Here is a 20,588-nt window from a genome sequence, read left to right on the forward strand (position 1 = left end):
AGAAGATCAGAACTGCCATGGCGGTGCAGTAGTTTGACAGCCAGTCCTGATGTTGTCTGATTTCTGGTACCTGTAACATGACTTTGAATTGACTGACTCAGGCTTAGAGATTTCTTGGTCATTTCACCACCAGACACCAATTCTGAAATCAACCTCAGTAAAGTTGGGCTTGTTGCCTTGATTGTGTTGGCTTGTGTAAATTCTGAGAGGTCATAATTGGCACTGTTGTACTTGACTGAGCATGCCTCCTTCTTGATCTGCCTTACCACAGAATCAATACTCCTCTCATCTGCATCATCCACTTTAACCATTTTCAAATGGTTAGCAATGGACTCACGGAAACCAACAATGGTAGCACATCCATCTACCCGAACTAACATAATGTCCTTACTCATGCGGTCTGTTAGTTTGCCACCAAGATCAGAGTACAGGGAATGCAGTTCAACGCTATTCCACATCTTTGACCTGTCACAATTCATGCGCTCTATGACGTTCTTTAGGGCACTTTCTTCTGCAACACCAGTTGGCAAATCAGCATATTTAGGGACTGTCATGAAACTGTTATAACAGCGTACATGGTATTTGCACTCAGCCGCAGGGAGATCAACCAAATATCCAATATGTAACTTGACCGTTCTGGCTACTTCATCATTACGTTGTTCAGCAGCATTAATGATGGCATCTTTCATAGTTGGGATGGGATTACCTTCCTTGTCAAAACGTTCTTTAGTCATGCACTGACGAACACGATCCCATCTTTGTGGATGTTTGTCATCAACAGGTAAACATTCTTTGCCACAAAAAATGCAGTCACGTTTGTAAACAAACGCACCACTGCCTGTTGCCTGTTGCCTGTGTGCGAGATCTTGTTGTCACTGTAACACAATCATCTTCAGCTTCTCTTTTCTGTGATTAACGAAGTCTCTCAATTTTTTGTTTTGATGTGTAAGTACAGTAGCATCCTTTGTGACATTCTATGCGAACAGCATCACCACCACCATCAACAATGTCCTGTAGTTTTGCACGTAGCTCTTCATCTCCACGGGCTTTGGCACAGGAGATCAATGTCTTGATCCCTTGATCAGCGAATTTCTTCAATTCCCTCCACCATGACACACGGGAAGAATGCACCTTGAATCAGCCATATCTGTAAAAACAAATCAATTAATTAGTAACTCGCATTAATGTCGTGTGTGAGCGTCCAGTTGTCAGAATAGTGACCTTGTTGTCGTTCAAAATGTATCTCACACGGCAAACAATTGCCAGGAACTCGAACATTGACCTCAAATTTACTTCTAATCACAAAAATAAGGTTAAATATTGATTCCACGTGCCAAAATTATATGGAAAAGATGTCTTGTGTGTAATTTTAAGTTCATTACCTAAAAAGTTATATTTTCAGCCCAGTCGATGACGGCCATCTTGTATTTGCGCAAAAATAACAGATTTCCCCATGGTTGCCATCCGGGCAACCAAGCTTAATTTTGTCTATGCGTGCCTGTGAACAAGAAACCACCATTAAACCATACACTTTTGAGGACAACAAGGTTACTTCTCTGGCAAATGGACTACTCTGGCTTTGTTCGGAAGAGAGGTGGTTCGTTTTTTGTGCTTGGTTCATCGAAAGGGAGTTGAGCTGGTTGCTCGGCTCGAGCTTGTTGGTTGTTGTTCATCGAGAGAGGAGCGCCAGTTGCAAGAGTCGCGCGTGTTTTGCGCTCTCCTTTGTCGTTCGGCTGGCTCTTCTTAGTTCGTGGAGCTCTTTGTTCTCTGCTTGGTGCGACTCATTGGCCTCATCTTGGAGGTGGTTCATCGGGGAAGCGACGCATCGACGGGAAGGATCGGCGCCTCGTCTCACCAGCACGTGTTCAGAAACGAGAGGGGATTCGCTGGAGCTCGGGAAGGATCGCGGCTCACGGCGATTGGATCCAGCTCGCCCTCGCTGGAGCCTGGGTCCGAACAGCTTGAAGACCACACGAGGGGGAGAGGTTCGAGATAGGTTCTGGGTTTCAGCTCATCTGTCCCTCCGAGTTGAAGTCCTTATTTAAGGCATCAGCTACAATTTCTTGGGTGTGTGTGTACGTACGTATGTTTGTGGGTCCGTCTAACAAGTAGGAAACTGTTAAGTGCCTGTGTTGTATTTGCTTCAGATTTCATAAGAGAACTCGGCTGTAGGTTTTTGCTCGTGTCCTTTTCACCATCCCCCCATTCATTGCATGCCTGTGTATGGAAATAAATGTCCCCATTGTTAAATGTCACCTGCTCGTTGTGTCCCTTCCTCACATTGACTGCCATGGAGCGTTCGGAATAATTAGCTGGCTGTTTATAAGCCGATAAAACATACATCTGGTCTGACGGGACTTGGCGATATATAACCGTTCGGCAATCGCATACGGAATGGGCTGCTTAAGCAGCTCGTTTTCGTGCAGGTCCCGTTGAGGTATAAACTCCTGGCATTTCTGTCCGGCGAATAGTTAGGTATATCGACAATTCGGCGATTGACCCTGTCGCGCGTGGACAGAAGAGTTGGCTGGTTTATGGTGGTTAAAAACACCCATTGCTGGGTTTCGGCGTTGATCCGGAAGCTACGACTGGATTGCTCGTTCGGTGGGTGTGTGCGGCCGCAATTGGGCAAAGGCAGTCGGCCCCACGCCGAACGGGCGAAAATCAACAACTACATCTATATATATATATATATATATATATATATATATATATATATATATATATATATATATATATATATATGTATATATATGTATATGTATATATATGTATATATATATATATATGTATATATATATATATATATATATATATATATATATATATATATATATATATGTATATATGTATATGTATATATGTATATATATATATATATATATATATATATATATATGTATATATGTATATGTATATATGTATATATATATATATATATATATATATATGTATATATGTATATGTATATATGTATATATATATATATATATATATATATATATATATATATGTATATATATATATATATGTATATATATATATATATGTATATATATATATATATGTATGTATATATATATATATATATGTATGTATATATATATATGTATGTATATATATATATATGTATGTATATATATATATGTATGTATATATATATATGTATATACATACATATATATATACATACATATATATATATATACATACATATATATATATATATATATGTATATATATGTATACATACATATATATATATATATATATAGAAATGTATATGTATATATATATATATATATATATATATATATGTATATATATATATATATATGTATATGTATATATATATATATATGTATATATATATATATATATATATATATATATATATATATATATATATACATATATATATTGTTACGTTTGAGGGGGGATATGCATTCAAAGGGTAATTAGGATGTTTAATTAGGTATGCCATGCTGTTCGAGTTTACCAGGATCTCGATGTAATAAGTAGCAATTCAGTGGTGATAAGTTGTCTAGTAAATGTTCATTTCTTCAAGGGGGAAATGATAAATGTCACGTAATTAGATAGGGACACGGGATAGGGTAAGTGTGTCTGCGTAAACCCCTTTTGGTATTCTCTGAAGACTGGCCGTGACGTCACAGGACAGTGCAGCGGATGGCTCCGCCCCGTGATCACGATTGGCGGAAGGCGATGGCGGTGGGCCAATAAACGGCTCGATTGGGAGTGACGAGGACGAAGGATAAAAAGGTTCTGTTCGGGGTCGAAAAGGAAGAAGAAGAAGATTACAACCAGAACGATCGTGTTTTTTGGTGTGGAAGCTGTGGCGGCAGAGAGCGTCCTGGTTGTTGTGCTGAATCGATCGTGTTCTTGATCGTGTCTGGGAGCCTTGCCGAGCCTCGTGCCTCGCTTTGGTTGGCTCTGGGGTTCTGCTGACTCGGAGTGCGGGGTCGGGCGGCGGGCGGACCTGCCTCCCTCTCCTGCTCGCGGCTTGGCGCCGGAGCTGGTTCCCTGGCGGCTGTGGGCGGACTTGGGCCAAGACCAGGAGGTCGACAGCACCATGGTTTCTCCTGACACCTGATGAGAGCAAGGCCAGCTCGTCCGACGCCGGTCCAGGGACAGTTGCGTCCACACCACGGTCCAGCCTGACCACCAGAAATAGCTACGTTGTGTGTGTGTGTGTGTGTGTGTGTGTGTGTGTGTGTGTGTGTGTGTGTGTGTGTGTGTGTGTGTGTGTGTGTGTGTGTGTGTGTGTGTGTGTGTGTGTGTGTGTGCTTGGCGCCTTCGAGGGATTGAGAACTGTATATTCATTGGAATTGTCTGTGTTTTTCCCCACGCCCGATCCCACACCATCCCGTCGAATCGCCCCGGATCCCTCTTCTTGCAGAGTCTTGTTATTTCTGGTAATGATAAAAACGAATAAACATCATCAACTCAGTGAAAAGTGACTCGTGCCACCTTCCTCATCCCGTTTGCGGTAGAGCGATTAGAACCGCCATGTTTGGGTTATAAACAAATAAATCGCCTCCATCGTTTCGGCTCATTCTACGTTGGCGGGACTGTTCAAGTCCCGTGAACGTCACAATATATATATATATATATATATATATATATATATATATATATATATATATATATATATATATATATATATATATATATATATATATATCCATATATATATCCACACACACACACACACACACACACACACACACACACACACACACACACACACACACACACACACACACACACACTGTTACGAATTATGCGCTGCGGGTTTCTTTTATAGTCAGATTTTTCATCTTAAAATCTGCCAACGCCAACAAATCCCTCACTTCACTCCTCCTCCCACTCTGCGGGCGAACAAGCGCTTCACCCGCCCAATCTTCACTTCACACCACGGCACCATAACGCACGTGTTTCTGACTACGGACGTGGGCGGAGCCCCCTCGCCTCGGAGCTCTGACTCTGCCCCATCAAAAGAGAATGTCTCCCCTGTCGACACTGGGGAAGGCAAAAGAGCCTCTCTCAGGGCAGGAGCACCGAGACGCCGACACGCCCCTCCTCCAATCACGGATGACCACCACGACACCTGAAACCCCTCGTCCAATTCGGAGGTGAGTTACCAGAGAAACGGATCCCTCCACCCCGTACAGGGGGGATAAAAAGAATCGCGAGGCACTCAAAGACGAGTGGGGGTCCTTTTTTGGTCTTGCCTTGGTCATCTTGGTTCCCGTCTTCGTTCCCTGGTCGTCGTCGTCGTTTCTTGGTGACTGGTCGTCCATAGGATCCTGGTTGCTCGCTGGATTCTGGCTGTGGGTTCGAGTCCCACCGTGGTGGTTCGTGTGCGCTCGTTGGATTGTGGTTCGTGTGGAGCGCTCGAGCTGGGGACCCCGATCCCTTTAACGGACTCCGAGCTCACAAGTGCGGGTCAGCCAGACCACACGAGGCAGCCAGGTACCCGACCGAACTGTAACCCACAGCTTGCCTATCCTCTGCGGCTGGAGGGTCCGAATAAAGTCCAGTTGGCTCCATTTCTTTTTGGGTGGTGTGTCTGTCTATGGCCAGTCTTATCAGTAGAATTGCATTAGTGTCTTGCTTATTGTACATTGCAATTTCGTCGGATTAACTCTGCTCTGTGTCTCCCTTCCTGATTATTGTGAATAAACCCCGTGTTAAATGTACCAGCTCGTTTTCTGTGCTTTCTCTCATTGGCCTAGCATCGTTCAGGTATGAGTTATGGTGAGGCCGATTGTGCCGTAAATTGTTATTTTGACCGGCGTGGCTTTGGTAATTCCCGCTCGGTTACGCTGGATCCGAGTCGATAATAGCGACTAAGTTCGGACAAATCCGGCTGAGGGTGTGGCTTTCCCGGTAGCCAGACCGCGCGGCTCATTAGGTAAATTGGAATCAGACAAAAAGACCCTAACCGCACGGTCGAAATATTGGCGTCCACGGTCCATTAAGCGACCCGTCGACTTCGGAGTTATCTGGAGTGACGGACCTTCAATTCCGGGTGTTCGGTGAGAGACGGCCAAACTGCTCCATCTCGCGGTCGTTCCCTGCCCCCGAACCCGGCACCACAACAATTGGTGTCAGGAGTGGGATTCGAACCCCTCCGCCTCCATAGAGAAATTCACAGGATTCGGATCAGGGGTGCACAGAGCGAACCCCCCACCCCCTTCAAATTAAGAACAATTTAAATTATTCTCAAGACGAACCATGGTGGGCCAAGATGGGCAGGAGCAGGTGGGTTCAGACCTCAGCTTGAAGGAATCCCTGGTCCAGGGCGACACCTCCATGCAAGAATATGCCCCCCCGCGATCGGACCCAGAGGTTATAATGGGCGCAGGAGGGGCGGTGGATGACCCCCCCCCGCCCTGCATCAAATTTCCCTCCCAGAGGACCGAACGATCTCTAACGGATCCGTACCCGATCGTGGCGGATCGGCTCCACCAGAGCCATGGGACATGAGCCGGATTATGGAGGGAATGAAACAATTAATGGAAAACATGGGAATCAATTTACAAAACCAAACGAATGCTAATAAGCAAAAAAATGGAAGAGCACACAAATGCGAATATGCAAGAAATGAAAGGAGAGATGCAGAACATGGGAATAAGCTTCCAAGCACAAATGAAGGCGGGTCAGGAAGAAATAAAGGTGGAGCTGGCAAAGCTGAAAGGCGAAATGCGGACGATGGACCTGATAATGGTGGATGAGATCGACACTGTACGTGGGGAGATGAATGAGTTGAAAGGGAGTGTGGAAGATGTTTGGTCCGCGATGGAAGCGGGTAAGGAGGACGTGACGACGAGGATAGCGACAGTTGGACGGGAAGTAGACAAACTAGGGCAGGGGTAAAATAAATTAAAAAAGGACAAGGGCAATTAAGAAAGGAAATGGAATAAAACATGGCCACGATACAAAATTTAAAACAATGCCAGCAGGAAGCAAAGGGGAAATTGGAAGCCGTAAAGGAAGGGTGTAAAATGAGACACAAGGAAATGGTTAAAGAGATAGGACGGAAGGTCGAGACGGAGAACCAAGAATTGGGGGAGCGATTGAAGAAACACGAGGACGAGACAAAGGAGGGTTTTAGCATGGCGAAGGGTAACAGAGCCACGAAGGGAAATAGAACAGGTCAAAGACGAATTAAATAAAGTGAGAGAGGAGCAAACACAGATTGAGGGAAATGTAAGGAACATTAAGGTGGAGCTTGTGGAATGTCTTGAGACCCGATGCAAGGGGCAGGATGGCCTCCTTCAGGAACAGAGGGAGAGGATATGCTGCCTCGAAGCAGATCGTGACCAGGTGAGTCCAGTAAAGGTAAGGCTGGGCGAGGTGAAGCTGGGGAATGATGCGAAAGGGTACATGCCAAGTTTGTGGGGGGGGGGCAGAGGCCCCGGGGTCTCTTGGCCTCACGCGAGCCCCCAGTATTATTGTGCCGGAGTGAGTGCAGAATGTGAGTGAGAAGGCATGGTTGAGTGCACGAGATGGTGTGGGGCTCGCATCAACCCAGACGGGGTTGACAAATTGTCCGAGCGAGTGGCTTAGGCTTTGCGGGGGTAGAGCACCACTGGAATCCGGAGGGTCCGCCCCTCCATCCTTCCCGCAAGGACTGGTGAATGGGGCTTGGAACCCGGGAGGCCAGACGGTGCCCCGAGCTCCATATGATGGAAAGACCGACCTGAGGGCGTATTTGGCCCAATTTGACCACGTGGCCAGGGGTAATGACTGGAGCGCGGACGAGAGTGGGATCCATCTGGTAGCAGTTCTGCATGGCGCGGCGGCCGAGGTCCTGACCACAATGACCCCGGGAGCAATAACGTTGCCAGGCCTCCGTTCGGCCCTAAATAACCAATTTGGGATAGAGCAGCAGAGCGAGCTTGTTAAGGCTCAGCTCAGTGGGCGAAAACGACAGCCCCATGAGAAAATGAGAGACTCGGCTTATGATATTCGCCTTGCAGTGGGGATCGCACATGCGAACATGGCAGCGCCCTACCAGGAAGACCTTGCCCTGGATTATTTCATCCAGGCTCTTGCGGGCACCGACACCGGGGCCCTGTTGACGACATTTCGGCCGGAAAACCTCCAGAAGGCGGCTGACACTGCCGCCCGATGGGAGGCAGCGAAGCCACCGGCTAGAGGGTCTGAGCGACATGCGATAGCTGTCCGGCAGGTGGGCCCCGTGGACAGCCGTGAGACTGGAGCTGGGGCTGGTCTCGGCACCCGAGCGGAACTGGAGGGAATGGTCCGGAATATGGTCGACCGCCGGTTGGCAGGTTCTGGACCATGGCACATGGCTCGCAGGAGGACACCTGGTGGGCCATTGGTGGATGCCGCAGCTCGGAATGAAGGGGGGTACAATTGGGAGCGTCGGAGGCATGCACCATACCCGGTTAGGTGCTATAACTGTGATCGAATGGGCCACCTGTCGCGGGAGTGTAGGGCCCCGCGCAGGGAGAGACCGCGACCCACCAGACCACCAACTCCGCCCCGGACAGACCGGACTAGCGGGCCCCCGACACTCGCCGGGGCAACATTACGAAAGGGACGAGCGTGCTGTAAACAGCTGCCCTGGCGATGCAAGGCTCGTCGAGCCTTGCCACGAGTGCACGAGCCTGGCCAGGATGTAGCAAACATCCTCGGCCTGGGCAAAGGAGCATTAGTTTGTGGGAACGGTTTAGCGCTGGATAGACCGGCTTCATGGGGCATGGGTAGTTGTCCATGGGGCCTGGGAACACGAGTTAGGGGAATCTAGTTTAGAATTTAGAAATGGAATGGAGACATAAACGGACATGGAACGTGTATAGTGGGGACGTAGATTAGATATGTAGAATTAAATGGAACGTGCATTAAAATAAGGGATGATGGGGAGCACAAATTAGTTAGGGGGACATAGCGAGCAGAGTGTTAGTGTTGAAGTGAATTGGTGAAATAAAAATAAAATGAAGTGAAAGAAACATAATGAATGAATGTGGGACAGTGGGCCCAAGTGTGAATGGAGTGAATGTGGAATGTATGGTGCGAATGAATGATTGGGGGGAGGAGTGAATCCCACCGAAGGGAACTCGGGGTCAATGTAATGTTAGTTAGTGGGTTAGTTAAATTTACCAAAAGGAGGTCGCTTTGTTGTTGGTGTTGGAAGAAGGCACGATACCTCTTTGAAGGGTAAAGGAGTCCATTGACCGGCTGGGAGCGTGACTATGGAAAGGTGAGTACTGAGTAGAGGGCACCCTGGGCACGGAGAAGTCGGCCAGAGTAGGCCATGGGTCCAAGCGACAGGGATAGTGAAATGGGCACGGGCGACCCTCGGAATGGGACCCGGAGCACCAGAAATGCCACGTGGGCATATAAGGGGGAGTAGCCAGGAAGGGCACTCCCCGCATTCATACGGAGTAGGTCGGCTCAGAGACAGCCTCAGCTGCCCGGGGGTGCCGTAGTTCGAGTTCGGCAGAAGGGAATCCCTGCCAATTGAGCCCCGCTGCCCAGCCACAAAATTGTGCAAGAGCACGAGAGAAAATTTGCGGGCCAGGCCCAAAATAATAACGAACACCAACACAGGTGATGGGAATCATGGTTTCTCGAACCAATAGTTTAAAGAGACAGGCGTGTTGAAAAGCCCAGGGGATAGTTTCAAGTTTAATAAAGGATAGGACAGATAGGAAATGTGTACCCCTTCACACCATCCATCCCTTCGCTCTCCATAGGCCGCTGGATCCACCTTGGAAAGATTGCTGAAATCTGTGGAGGCTATTCTGAGGCTCCATTGGGCCTCAAGACAGATCCACCTGTCTCTTCCTTATTCCCCTCAAGAAGGATCTTAGGGATTGGGAGTAGGCAGGTAGGATAGGTTAGCCGGACAAGGACAGTATGAGGGTTAGGGACACTTGGAATTATAAAAGAAAGAAAAAGGAAAAAAAAAAGGGGGGGAAGTCTAAATTTTGTGGAATGGGTGTGGACAAGGGAGTGGGTGGGTAAGGGAGTGGGTGGGTAAGGGAGTGGGTGGGTAAGGGAGTGGGTGGGTAAGGGAGTGGGTGGGTAAGGGAGTGGGTGTGGACAAAGACAGGCAGTGGTATTAGGTTGGGGGGAGACAGTAGGGGAGGTCCAAGTCCGTTTCTGGATCGGCCGGCACCACCGCACTCTCTCCACAACCTCACGGGAGCAGACTGAGGCCGGCCAGTTTCACATGCCGACCTCCTGTGTTTGAGCTGCATCTGCTGGTCCGCATTTGCCTCGCCATACTTTGCCTTGCCTGCCTTTGCCTTGACCCCATGCCTGCCTTGCCCTTGATTTGCATGACCTCCATGTCACCAACCATCCATGTGTGCCAGGACCATCCCAGCAAGTGTTTGCAAAGACTGCCCTGCCGGCTGTCTCACCATGGGACTGCGATCGCGCAGCCCTTGCATCCATCATCTTGTGTTTTGCGTCCATTCCAGTCTATCTCCATTCACTGTGCCAGCTATCGCTGGTCGGAAAATCGGAGAGAAGGTCGGAGAAACCTTTGGAGAATCCTGGCTATCGCTGGTCGAATTTTGTGTCCAACGAGCGGTTGCTGAGAGAGACTCGGATGAGATTTGTTACCTGCATAGTCCGTGAGCGTCAATTGCGGCTGTATGGACATGTAGCTAGTTTTCCTGATGCTGATCCTGCTCACCAGATTCTCTCAGCGAGGGAGTCTCATGAGTGGAGGAGGCCAGTGGGCCGACCACGTGCCTCGTGGTTGCAGCAGCTTGACCATCATCTCAAGGAGATGGGGATGTGCCTGGCATTTGCCTCGGGGATGGCCAGACGGAGGCCCCTGGAGTACCGGCGGAAAGTGGACGCAGCGACGCGCTGTTCTGGCACATGCTCCCATACCTGACCTGACTGTGCCAGGGACTGCGTGTGCAGCCCGGCTACCTGGTTCTTGCATAAAGGCCACTTCAAATGGCCTGTGGGATGGCGCATGGCTTGCCTTGTTTGGGTGGGTTGCCTCCTGCAGCTGAAGACTAAAAAAGAAAAAAAGGGGGGGGGGGTTCAGTGACCAACAAAAAGGGACCTTTTGAGTAGGCCCTGAAGACACCTGACCTTCAAGCTCCCGTGCACTCACCCGGGGGGGGGGGGGGTAGTGTTACGAATTTGGAAGCCTTTTGCACACAGATAGTCAGCAGTCCCATAGTTCAGTAATTTCGTTAAGTATATGTGGATAGTTAGAATCCCTCCCCTATGTCTAATGGGTTAATTTCATGTGTGTGGTGCGGGTTTCTTTTATCGTGAGATTTTTTACATCTTTAAATCTGCCAACGCCAACAAAATCCTCACTTCACTCCTCCTCCCACTCTGCGGGCGAACAAGCGCTTCACCTGCCCAACCTTCACTTCACACCATGGTGCCATAACGCAAGTGTTTCTGACTATGGACGTGGGCGGAGCCCCCTCACCTCGGAGCTCTAACTCCGCCCCATCAAAAAAGAATGTCTCCCCTGTCGACACTGGGGAAGGCAAAAGAGCCTCTCTCGGGGCAGGAGCACCAAGATGCCGACAAGCCCCTCCTCCAATCACGGCTGGCCACCACGACACCCGAAACCCCTCGTCCAATCCGGAGCGAGTTACCAGAGAAACGGATCCCTCCACCCCACACGGGGGGGGGGGGGGTGGATAAAAAGAATCGTGAGGCGCTCAAAGATGAGTGGGGGTCCTTTTTCGATCGTGCCTTGGTCATCTTGGTTCCCGTCTTCGTTCCCTGGTCCTCATCATCATTCGTTAGTGGCTGGTCGTCCATAGGATCCTGGTTGCTCGCTGGATTCTGGCTGTGGGTTCGAGTCCCACCGTGGTAGTTTGTGTGCGCTCGTTGGATTGTGGTTCGTGTGGAGCCCTCGAGCTGGGGACCCCGATCCCTTTAACGGACTCTGAGCTCACAAGTGCAGGTCGGCCAGACCGCATGAGGCGGCCAGGTACCCGACCGAACTCGAACCCCCAGGTTGCCTATCCTCCGTGGCTGGAGCGTCCGAATTAAGGCTAGTTGGCTCCATTTCTTTTTGCGGTGTGTGTGTCTGTCTGCGGCCAGTCTTATAAGTAGAATTGCATCAGTGCGTTGCTTTTTGTACATTGCAATTTAGTCGGATTAACTCTGCTCTGTGTCTCCCTTCCTGATTATTGTGAATAAACCCCGTGTTAAATGTACCAGCTAGTTTTCTGTGCTTTCTATCATTGGCTTAGCATGGTTTGGGTTAGAGTTATAGTGAGGCCGATTGTGCCATAGATTGTTATTTGGACCGGCGCGGCTTTGGTAATTCCCGCTCGGTTATGCCGGATCCGAGTCAGTCACAGCGACTCGGTTCGGACAAAGCCGGCCGATGGTCTGGCTTCCCCGGTAGCTAGACCACGTGGCTAATTAGGTAAATTGGAATCAGGCAAAAAGACCCAAACCGCGCAGTCGAAATATTGGCATCCACGGCCCATTAAGCGACCCGTCGACTTCGGAGTTATCCGGAGTGACGACCTCCAATTCCGGGTGTTCCGTGGGAGACGGCCCAACTGCTCCATCTCGCGGTCGTTCCCCACCCCCGAACCCAGCACCCCAACAATATATATATATTTATTTATTTATACATTTATATATTTATACATTTATATATACAAGTGCATGCCCGTAGGTGCGTGGCCGTACGTGCAAACAAAACAAAACAAAATACTTTCAAACCGCGTGCCAGAAACAACCACACAGGCCGTTCCTTCGCTCTCACGTGCCCATACGTGCGTGGCCGTACATGCAAAAAAAAAAACTGTCAAACCGCGTGCCAGAAACAACAACCACACAGGCCGTTCCTTCGCTCTCGTAAATGACGACTGGATTGGGGCATTGTGTTTATCTATAAATGCGCATAAGAAATCAAGAAATTATTAGAATACACGAAGTCATCCCTATCCGGAAGTAGTGCGTGCCCGTATGGAATGTTCACATGCAATCCACAAATTATCGCTTGCATTGAAGTAAGAACTGCTGTGATACTTACACACACAGAGTTACTTAAAATGCAAATTAAAATCAAGTTTATCACCCTGTCTTTGCTAGCCATGACATTCACTGCCATTGACCATTGCCACTCCTATGCCACAGTGAGGCGACAGGGTCGGATTTGTAGGAGACCTGAAAGTACAGTGTCATAGGTATTCCATGTTCAAATTGTTTTAGTTTTAAAATAGTTTAAAAAAAGAATAGTTTGCAAAGCATACCACCAAATTGAGATGTATTTCGTTGGCAAGCATGTTGAGTACAGCTGAATTTCTTAACACTTCCAAAGGCCACACCGTTTTAACACTTGGAAACAAAAAAAAAGTTTTGCACTTTTTTTGATAAATTATTTTTGGAACAATTTTTCTTCAATAAATAAATAATAATAAAAATTGTCTGCATGTACACACCTTTATCTCGTTAGCACCTCTTCATAAACAACATTTACTGAGGAAACGGCCCTTCTTTGTTTCCTCGTCCAGGGCAAGAATGCGGAGGCTGCTGGATCTGCCAACATTTTGATGTTATTTTCGGAACAATTTTTTTCAATAAATAAATAATAATAAAAATTGTCTACATGTCGTCGACCGTGAATTAACAGGGTCCAACTACACTTTTTTAAAGTTTGAGAAAAATGAAATCAAAAATTCAAATGGAATTCCCGCTATCTCATAACATTTTATTTTCATATCGTGTGCTACATAACAGGTACATATAAAGGTTACATAAAATAATCTTACTTAGTTTCCTCTGTTGCCCTTCTACATGGACTTCTTCTAAATTTGAATGAAATGTCAGATAGACCCTGTTAATTCTCGGTCGACGATGTACACACCTTTATCTCGTTAGCACCTCTTCATAAACAACATTGCTGAGGAAACGGCGCTTCTTCTTTGTTTCTTCGTCCAGGGCAATAATGCGGAGGCTGCTGGATCTGCCAACCCTACTGGCAGCCACATAGAACTGACCATGGTTGAAGAAGTCTCTTGTGCAGAAGACCCCAACACGGTGGAGTGACTGCCCTTGGAATTTATTCACAGTCATGGCAAAGCATGGTCGTACCGGAAACTGCTGACGCCGCAGAGTGAACGGGAAGATGTTGTCAGATGGACTCAAGGTTATGCGTGGAATGAGCAATGTGCGCCCAGAATTGACACCCATCACAGATTTGGAAGGATCTGATGGATGATGTACCTTGAGCCATTGCAGTGCCTGCTCTGCTGGTCGAAGTTTCGTAGCAGTATGATCACCAGACCCACCTTGAGAGTGATCTGATGTGGAGGCATACCAGATGGACAGAGGGTGTTCAGGAACTCAGGCGGATACAAATGATCACCCTCAGATTCCGCTGTCTCGACGCTACAGTAAACATGTTCCTCCCCTAGAAATAGGGTTGTCATGTAGTCATTTACCTGATCGACTTCGGAATTGTCGGACATAGTATAACACGCTTGCATAGCCACTTGGGGTTGGTAGTGTTGTTGTGCAAGTCCTCGTACACCCAAGTGACAATATCCTGAAGTTTTTCACCTGGAAGAATGAGCGGTTCCCTGAGCTCAATAGCAAATTCACCCTTTTCTGGATTGACAGGAATCTTCCCTTCACCGAGATCCAGCAGGAATTTTGCAAAATCAGATTCGTCCTGTTCTTCTCCAGCACCCTGCATGATCCTCATGTTTACTGTGAGACGAAATATCTGCAGTTTTCTCCACAGGTATGAACTCTTGAAGCACCTTCCAACTATGTCAATACGGCTACTGTGTGGCACAATGGTAAGGATCTGCCTCCAGTCACCACTGAAAACCATTGTGATGCCGCCAAATGGTTCCTCTGAGCCCCGAAGCCACTGGAATGTTCGATCTGCTGCCTCCAATGCGCGACCATCCATCATTGAAACCTCATCCACCACCATTATATTCGTCATTCGTATGAGTGCTGCAGTGGTGTCATGTACACTGATGTTGCAAGTGGACTCATCAGTGAGAATGAGAGGACACTTGGTCCTACTATGGAAGGTGACCCCTTTAGGCAGCAGAGTAGCTGCAATACCACTTGCAGCAGTCGCAAGAGCCACTTTGCCCTTTGCTCGCACTTTGTTGAGTATATGAGACAATGTGAATGTTTTCCCAGTCCCACCACTTACATCAACTGCGATCATCCAGCCATGTCCGTGTTCCACACTCGTCATCACTTTATCGACAACAACATGCTGCTCGTCATTAAGAAGGCACTCTGTTTGAGCGATGTGAGCCTCAAGTTCTCCTATCATTGTGTCATGTTTCGTGCTCGATAACGCGGGGAATGCGAGATTGGATATGAACTGGTTCAGGCTCAGGAAGGCCAAAGCTCTTACTGAGCGAAAAGCCGTGCCTCTCAATTTTGTCCCTCAGCTCCAGTAGCACTTCACTCACAATGCGTTCATTTGGCTCATTCACACCTGCTGCACACATGAAGTCCTCGTACAGCGCATACTTGTGCCTTTCCCAGAACTGCACGTGGTTGCCTCTGAGGACGAATATGAGCATGTTGGCAAATACTTCGCGGACTGCAGGGCCAAATGCAATATTTGCAGCCTCTTCCATAACAGAATCCACCTCCTGGTCATTGTCAACGATGCCATACGCAATGCAGGCTGCCAGATAGGTCTCCATGACCCTACCACCAACACGACGGAGATCCTGAAAGCATGTGGGACCAGGCATGCGGTACAGTAGCATGTGTAGATAGTACAACTCGGCATTGTGTGAGTTGACGGAAATAATGGGGAGCCGCCCAACTGTATCAGCCTTACGGTTATCCTGGAAACTCAGCCTTCTCTTCCGCAATTGAAACCTTTTCCTAAAGTAGGTGAAGTGTTGGAACACATCTGGATATAGAACATGGCGCATGTGTGGATGGAGATTCATGGCTTCGAAAAAGGCGGTGAGCGTTGTTGCAGGGGGTCCTGACTCTGCCACGTTCTGTACGGCACCTTCGTCATTGAACGTGATCACCTGCTCATCCTGTTGATGGAGTGCCAGCATCTCGACTGGTGGGTACTTGCTTTGAATGGGGAAATCGTATATGCGCCAGTCTCCCTCAGATGTGGTGATGTAACGCCCCAGTTCGTATCGTGTCACTTCATCATGTCGTAATGCCTCTCGCATCCTCTCATGTGGCTCTCGTCTGACCAGGCACTGGTCCGGGCACTTTTCAAGGTATTTGGACAGACACTTCACACTGGTGACAGCACATACGATCTCAAGGTTGATGTAAGCATCGTACCTGAGGACAATATATGGGTTGTAAGGCACAACCCATGCATTGTTAACCAATACGCTAGCACCGCCTCGTATTGTCTTCATGATGGGATCACCAGGTGCTGATTCTGCCCGTCTTCTGTACAGGGGATAGGAGTCATCATAGAAGCTTGTCGTTTCTCGTCTGGCTTTGGGATAGTCCTTTGTGCACTTCCGGTCTGCTGAGCAAGGGCTCGAGATGTTCCATTTCCCACATGGGCCGTGAATCATGTGTGATGTCACGATACGGTGTTGTTCCGGATTTGTGCGTTTGTCAGGAATCTCAGCAGAGACCACGCGATCAACATCTGCTGGTGTTCTGAGCTTGTCGCGAGGTACCACGGTCAGGAGCATGTGTATATGGGGAAGGTGACACTTTTGCGTTTCCTTCACTATCACATAAGTGTCCACATGCCCCAAGATGTCATTCTTGAGGAGGTCTGCTTTGAGTGCTTCCACCTTCATATGAAACACCTGGGCGATGATATCAGGTCTTTCATTGGCTGACTGACCCTCAAAAAGTGATTGTTTAATTTCTGGCCACTTTGGGTTGCAGGTGAATGTTAGGAAAAAAATCAGGTTTTCCCTTGACTCGGACCAAAGCCATTGCATCCTGAAACTCTTTGGCATACCAACGTGGTGACCCATAAATTGATGGCGGCAGAATGGTGAGGCGTCCAGGTAGCACCTCAGCGTCACTGTTCAACGCATCAACGATGATCTTATGCTTTTCTGCCTTAATTGACTTCTGGTTGCAGTGAATCCAATTGAGACGGTGCGACTCAATTTTTGCCATCATATCGCATACGTACTGCTGTGTCAACTTTCCACCACGAAGTAGGAGATTGAAGTGATGAGTAGGATCACGTACTTGGAGATGGTAGTGGAAGAAAGATGTTGGCGTTATCCCTGCTAACTCAGTGTGGTACCCCTGGGAGCCGCAGGGTAGCAGAAGTATGTATGATAGAGGATCATACGCTGGATGCATGGCGTATATTGTCTGTAAACCTCCTCATCTGAGGTGAACACCGACTGCCAGTCTTCCAAACTGCTCTGTTGTCATGGCCCCTGGAGCAATGACAGCCACATCGCTGTCTGGTGAGGGAAGGTTGACGGTACCATGATGAAGGTCTCGGCGCCACGTGTGACCTGTAAACAAGAAAGATGTTGGCGTTATCCCTGCTAACTCAGTGTGGTACCCCTGGGTGCCGCAGGGTAGCAGAAGTATGTATGATAGAGGATCATACGCTGGATGCATGGCGTATATTGTCTGTAAACCTCCTCATCTGAGGTGAACACCGACTGCCAGCCTTCCAAACTGCTCTGTTGTCATGGCCCCTGGAGCAATGACAGCCACATCGCTGTCTGGTGAGGGAAGGTTGACGGTACCATGATGAAGGTCTCGGCGCCACGTGTGACCTGTAAACACAATTTTCAGTTCATTGGCGCTATCATTATGAACCACATACTCAATGGCTGATTTGAATTGCTGGACGTATGGGTTGCACTCATGAATGGCCTGTTGTGCTCTTAGCAAAAAATGCTCATTCAGGCTACTGTTCGAGGTGTGGGCACGACGATACTCCAGCTCATGGGCTGGATCGTGAAAGTAGATCTGAGCAAAGCGTGGGGTACAACCCAGATCGGCAAGAGGAGCACCAATGTAATGGTAAACCTTACCTTGTATGCGCACTCCAGGATTGAAGCCAGGCATACCTATCTTTCGGACACCGATACTTGCCATTGCCAGCGCGTTGTTGTTCTGTTTCGCATGCTTCACAAAGTCCTGGTTAAGGAAAAGGTTTTTAATAAGATCTGGAGGTTGTGATGGAATTGAACCAGGTTTTGGATTCGTAGGATCATGCTTAAGGTCGACCTTGCCGTCGTTGCAGCAAAATCCTCTTCTCTCCTCGGTCCACACAAAAGCATCAGAATGTGAGCATTTAGTGCATTGAAATAATGAGGTCCTGCTCAACGCTTGCCTGTACTCAACATGAAGTTCCTCTTGGAAGAAATCTGTATCATCGTATCGAGCAAGGTTGCGATTCTCACGGTGAGCCTGCTCTAGTATCGTACAGTGTACGTCCTGATGGCGTAGGGCATCCCTTACTTGCCGGTCTTCTCGCTGGTGAGGGATTTCTTCTGCATGATGCCTTGCCTCGCGTCCAGTGTTGTCTACCAAGCGAGCAGCTCGTTCTTCATCCGTTTCTTCTGCACGACGCCTTGCCTCGCGTTCAGTGTTGTCTGCCAAGCGAGCAGCTCGTTGTTCATCCGTTTCAGCTGCACGACACCTTGCCTCACGTTCAGTGTTGTCTGCCAAGTGAGCAGTTCGTTCTTCATCCGTTTGAGCTGCACAACACCTTGTCACGCGTGTTGCGTCGCGTGTCAAGCGAGCAGCTCGTGTTTCGTTGGATTCCATTGTGCATGCATGACGTGCAGCTTCGTTCCTTTGCTGTCGGAAACGACGACTGGATTGGGGCATTGTGTTTAAGAAAATCGAGAAAGAAATCGAGAAAGTACAGAAATCGAGAAAGAAAGACAACAGGAAGTCGATAAATCAAGAAAAAAAAATCGAGAAAGAATACAGTAATCGTCACTGACTGGATTGAGGTATTGTGTTAAAGAAAATCAAGAAAGAAACCGAGAAAGTACAGAAATCGAGAAAGAAAGAATACAGTAAGTCGATAAATCGAGACAAAATCGAGAAAGAATACAGGACTCGACACGATCCGGAAGTCAAGTCCTCACTGTCCGGAAGTTCGCATATCGCAGTTACGATTATTCGCAATTTAGTTTTAATAGCCAATAATTATTCAATGAGCGCCAACGTATTTTGCCTTTTCGCAATGTCATCGCAAGGAAAAACACAAAGAGAAGAGGAAAGAGGAGAAAAAAAAGAAGAAAAAAAACGTGCAAAAAAAAATTTACCTCCTGCTTCGGAGCATACCAGCTAACTCTGATGTTACCGAAATTTATGCAGAGTCTAATATGAAAACGATCATAACTTGGGGCATTGTGTTTATCTGTAAATGCGCATAAGTAATCGAGAAATTATTAGAATACACGAAGTCATCATTATCCGGAAGTTCGTACGTTGTAACCCGTAATAGGGAGCGCTGCTGAGGTACCCTTCCCCCATCGTCCACGCCCACGCAGCAACGTGTCCTGTCATTGGTTGGTAAATAAATGGCCAGAACTTGGGAAGCACTTGTGCGATTAAAATCAAACCTTGAAAAGACACATACTCAGGTCCCCAGCAATGTAGTTGGTAAGTTTCAATTAGATCGGACCAGTGGTTGTCGAGAAACAGCGGTCACGCACGCATGCACACACTGCTGGAATTGTATATATATATATATATATATATATATATATATATATATATATATATATATATATATATATATATATATATATATATATATATATATATATATATATATATATATATATATATATATATATATATATATACAGTGGGGAGAACAAGTATTTGATACACTGCCGATTTTGCAGGTTTTCCCACTTATAAAGCACGTAGAGGTCTGTAATTTTTATCATAGGTACACTTCAACTGTGAAAGATGGAATCGAAAACAAAAATCCTGAAAATCACATTGTATGATTTTTAAATAATGAATTTGCATTTTATTGCATGAAATAAGTATTTGATACATCAGAAAAACAGAACTTAATATTTGGTACAGAAACCTTTGTTTGCAATTACAGAGATCAGACGTTTCCTGTAGTTCTTAACCAGGTTTGCACAGACTGCAGCAGGGATTTTGGCCCACTCCTCCATCCAGATCTTCTCCAGATCCTTCAGGTTTTGGGGCTGTCGCTGGGCAACACAGACTTTCAGCTCCCTCCAAAGATTTTCCATTGGGTTCAGGTCTGGAGAATGGCTAGGCCACTTCCGGACCTTGAGATGCTTCTTATGGAGCCACTCCTTAGTTGCCCTGGCTGTGTGTTTCGGGTCGTTGTCATGCTGGAAGACCCAGCCACGCCCCATCTTCAATGCTCTTGTTGAGGGAAGGAGGTTGTTTGCCAAGATCTCGCGATACATGGCCCCATCCATCCTCCCCTCAATACGGTGTAGTCGTCCTGTCCCCTTTGCAGAAAAGCATCCCCAAATAATGATGTTTCCACCTCCATGCTTCATGGTTGGGATGGTGTTCTTGGGGTTGTGCTCATCCTTCTTCTTCCTCCAAACACGGCGAGTGGAGTTTAAACCAAAAAGCTCTATTTTGGTCTCATCAGACCACATGACCTT

The 20,588-nt window shown here is 47.4% G+C and overlaps 2 protein-coding genes across 5 annotated transcripts in view; one reads left to right on the top strand and one right to left on the bottom strand.

Annotated features, from left to right (window-relative positions):
• The window catches only part of LOC147031075 (uncharacterized), a 115,217-nt gene that overhangs the window by 67,882 nt on the left and 26,747 nt on the right, over window positions 1-20,588 (top strand). The gene's annotated exons all lie outside the window — the stretch shown is intronic.
• On the bottom strand, window positions 1,009-17,214 carry LOC147031077 (uncharacterized). Of its 2 annotated transcripts, XM_085875784.1 has the most exons (4): window positions 13,874-17,214; window positions 13,449-13,545; window positions 13,260-13,344; window positions 1,017-1,147 (listed from the first exon to the last, which is right to left on the bottom strand). In XM_085875784.1, exon 1 carries the CDS (start codon window positions 16,962-16,964, stop codon window positions 15,312-15,314), a length of 1,653 nt encoding a protein of 550 aa, XP_085731910.1. In that variant the 5' UTR covers window positions 16,965-17,214; the 3' UTR covers window positions 1,017-1,147; window positions 13,260-13,344; window positions 13,449-13,545; window positions 13,874-15,311. The 2 variants fall into 2 exon arrangements, with proteins under 2 accessions (XP_085731909.1, XP_085731910.1); XM_085875783.1 differs by lacking the exon at window positions 13,260-13,344 and having other exon boundaries at window positions 1,009-1,147.

The sequence above is a fragment of the Eptatretus burgeri genome, chromosome 3 (genome assembly GCF_056783735.1).
Source record: "Eptatretus burgeri isolate ZD-2024b chromosome 3, Ebu_testis_v1, whole genome shotgun sequence".
Lineage (NCBI taxonomy): Eukaryota > Metazoa > Chordata > Myxini > Myxiniformes > Myxinidae > Eptatretus > Eptatretus burgeri.

Excerpts from the sequence above, each read along its gene's own strand:
- LOC147031077 (XM_085875783.1), bottom strand. The coding sequence starts at position 16,964 with ATGGGTCACCACGTTGGTATGCCAAAGAGTTTCAGGATGCAATGGCTT.